At 66.5% G+C, this 2,050-nt stretch overlaps 2 protein-coding genes across 3 annotated transcripts in view; both read right to left on the bottom strand.

The window, feature by feature from the left end:
- Window positions 1–2,050, bottom strand: part of GNAI2 (guanine nucleotide binding protein (G protein), alpha inhibiting activity polypeptide 2) — a 56,328-nt gene that overhangs the window by 33,896 nt on the left and 20,382 nt on the right. The gene's annotated exons all lie outside the window — the stretch shown is intronic.
- The window catches only part of SLC38A3 (solute carrier family 38, member 3), a 7,136-nt gene that overhangs the window by 2,433 nt on the left and 2,653 nt on the right, over window positions 1–2,050 (bottom strand). The window contains exons 6-10 of the mRNA XM_014538974.1: window positions 1,902–1,986; window positions 866–948; window positions 717–775; window positions 253–405; window positions 96–175 (exon numbers count right to left, since the gene is read on the bottom strand). Coding sequence (XP_014394460.1) covers window positions 96–175; window positions 253–405; window positions 717–775; window positions 866–948; window positions 1,902–1,986 — 460 coding nt within the window. The remainder of the gene's footprint in view (window positions 1–95; window positions 176–252; window positions 406–716; window positions 776–865; window positions 949–1,901; window positions 1,987–2,050) is intronic.

Here is a 2,050-nt window from a genome sequence, read left to right as displayed (position 1 = left end):
GCACATGGAGGTCCCATCACCCCCCCTTGCAGGACACACCCGCCCTCACCCTGCCCCCACCAGCTCAGGCAGCCCGCCCCTCCGCCAGGACCTACTCCTTGAGCTCCGTATAGATGGGCAGCACCTCGGGGTGGCAGACAAAGGCGAAGGCCATGATGGGGATGGTGTATGCCGTCTGGGGGAGCAGGGAGACTGTCAGGGCAGCCCCTTCAGACTCCCCCGGCCCTGCCCTCACCCTGGGCCTGTCCGAACCTGTATGTTGAGTGTGAAGTAGTTTGGGGTGCAGGAGTCTGAGCTGAAAGTCTCCCCCAGGGGCGGTGTCCCCTCCCCAAGGCTGGAGTTGCTTGTGATGTTGGCAGAGTTGGAGAGCAGTGGGCATGGCACCTGGAACTTTTTGTAGATGACCTGGTGGGGTGGGGGAGGGGAGGAGAGTATCAGGGCCAGGCGAGGCTGCCTGGGAAGGCGCTCTGACCTAGACCAGATGGGGGAGCTGCCGTCCATCCGACAGAGACCTGCCTCCTCCCTCTGACAGGGGCCCAGGGGACCTGCCTCCTCCCTCTGACAGGAGCCCTAGGGGACCTGCCTCCTCCCTCTGACAGGGGCCCTAAGGGATCTGCTTCCTTCCTCTGACAGGGGCCCTAGGGGACCTGCCTCCTCCCTCTGACAGGGGCCCAGGGGACCTGCCTCTCCCTTGACCAGCATGGAGGGTGACTCACTGCAACTAGGAAGAAAACCATGCAGGTGAGCGAGAAGCCGCTGGAGTAACCCAGGTAGCCTGCGGAGTCGGGGAAGGCGCTGTGAGACAGGGTCTCCTCTGGCATATGCTTCCAACACCCCCTCCCCGGCCTGGCCCTGTCACACTCACCCAGCTGCCGCATCAGTGCCAGGGGCAGAATGATGGTGACCGAGACCAGGATCACCAGGTAGTTCCCATCCATGTACCAGTCCCTGCAGGATGGGAGTGGGGAGCGAGGTCAGAGCCCATGCAGCCCCGAGTGGCCTCCACCCCCGCCGGGGTCACCAGTGGTGCCCTCCCGGCCCTGAGGCTCCCTGTCCCTCTGCAGCGGGCAGCCCGTCACGCTCTCCTGGGTGAGGCGAGGGCCCAGGCCCCACTCCATCAGGCTCTGCTGTTTTCTCAGGACCCGGAGGTCTGGTCCGGCCTCCCCAGGGGGCGGCCCCAGGGGCCAGGAGGCGGCTGGGATGAAAGAAGCTGGCTCTGGGGGTGGGGCCTTTTCCCTGGGTCTCGGGGACTTTCCAACCACCTGAGCCCATGGTCCCTCCTGCGGTGCGCCCGGCACCGTCCTCATCCTGCCAGCCATGGGCAGGGCTGCAGGGAACTAAAGGGACGAGGGATAGGACCATCCTCTGGGCAGGCCCGAAGGCCAGCTCCCGGGGAACGGCCCCGGGGAGGGGGTCCGCTGTCCCCTCTTCCCAGACTGCTCTCTGCGTCAGCCCCTCTGCTCGCCGACTGTGGCCGAGGGCACGGCCTGTCTTCTCCGCCCGACTCACCAACGTGGCTGAAGCCATCGGCTGAACCGATGATGGGCAACTGGGACACGCTGGGCTTAGTGTCCTGGGCGGGGCTCACCCCAGCCACACGGGACTAGCAGGCTTAGAGCTAAGCCGAGGCTCCCGGGTCCTCCCTGCTCACAGGCTGGGCAGGGCCAGGCGGCCCGTGTCCTCACCCCGCCCACGTGGCTCTCCCGGGGGTCCCCCTAAGATCAGGTGCTTCATGGCCGGGCGTGGCTGATGTCAGTCCTGCTGGCAGCTCTCCGCCCCTGCCCCAGCCATTATGGGGTCTCTCCCTCTAGCCCCACCTGGGCTCCCAGGACCGTGGGTGGACATGCGGGGGTAGACGGGGCCTCCCACCCTCACCCAGCCCACCCCACCCTGGGGCTCACGAAGTTTTCTCCTCCAGGTTCAGGAAGGTCTGTATGACCAGGGGCAGCTCGGACTTGATGATGTACAGGTAGCTGGACATGGCTGGGGGAGGGGCGGGCAGGCACCGGGTCAGCGGCCCGCCCTCCCTCAGACCGTGCCTCACCCTCCG

Source organism: Myotis brandtii, unplaced genomic scaffold (assembly GCF_000412655.1).
Source record: "Myotis brandtii unplaced genomic scaffold, ASM41265v1 scaffold207, whole genome shotgun sequence".
NCBI lineage: Eukaryota > Metazoa > Chordata > Mammalia > Chiroptera > Vespertilionidae > Myotis > Myotis brandtii.
This window is presented reverse-complemented; position numbering and strand designations above follow the sequence as displayed.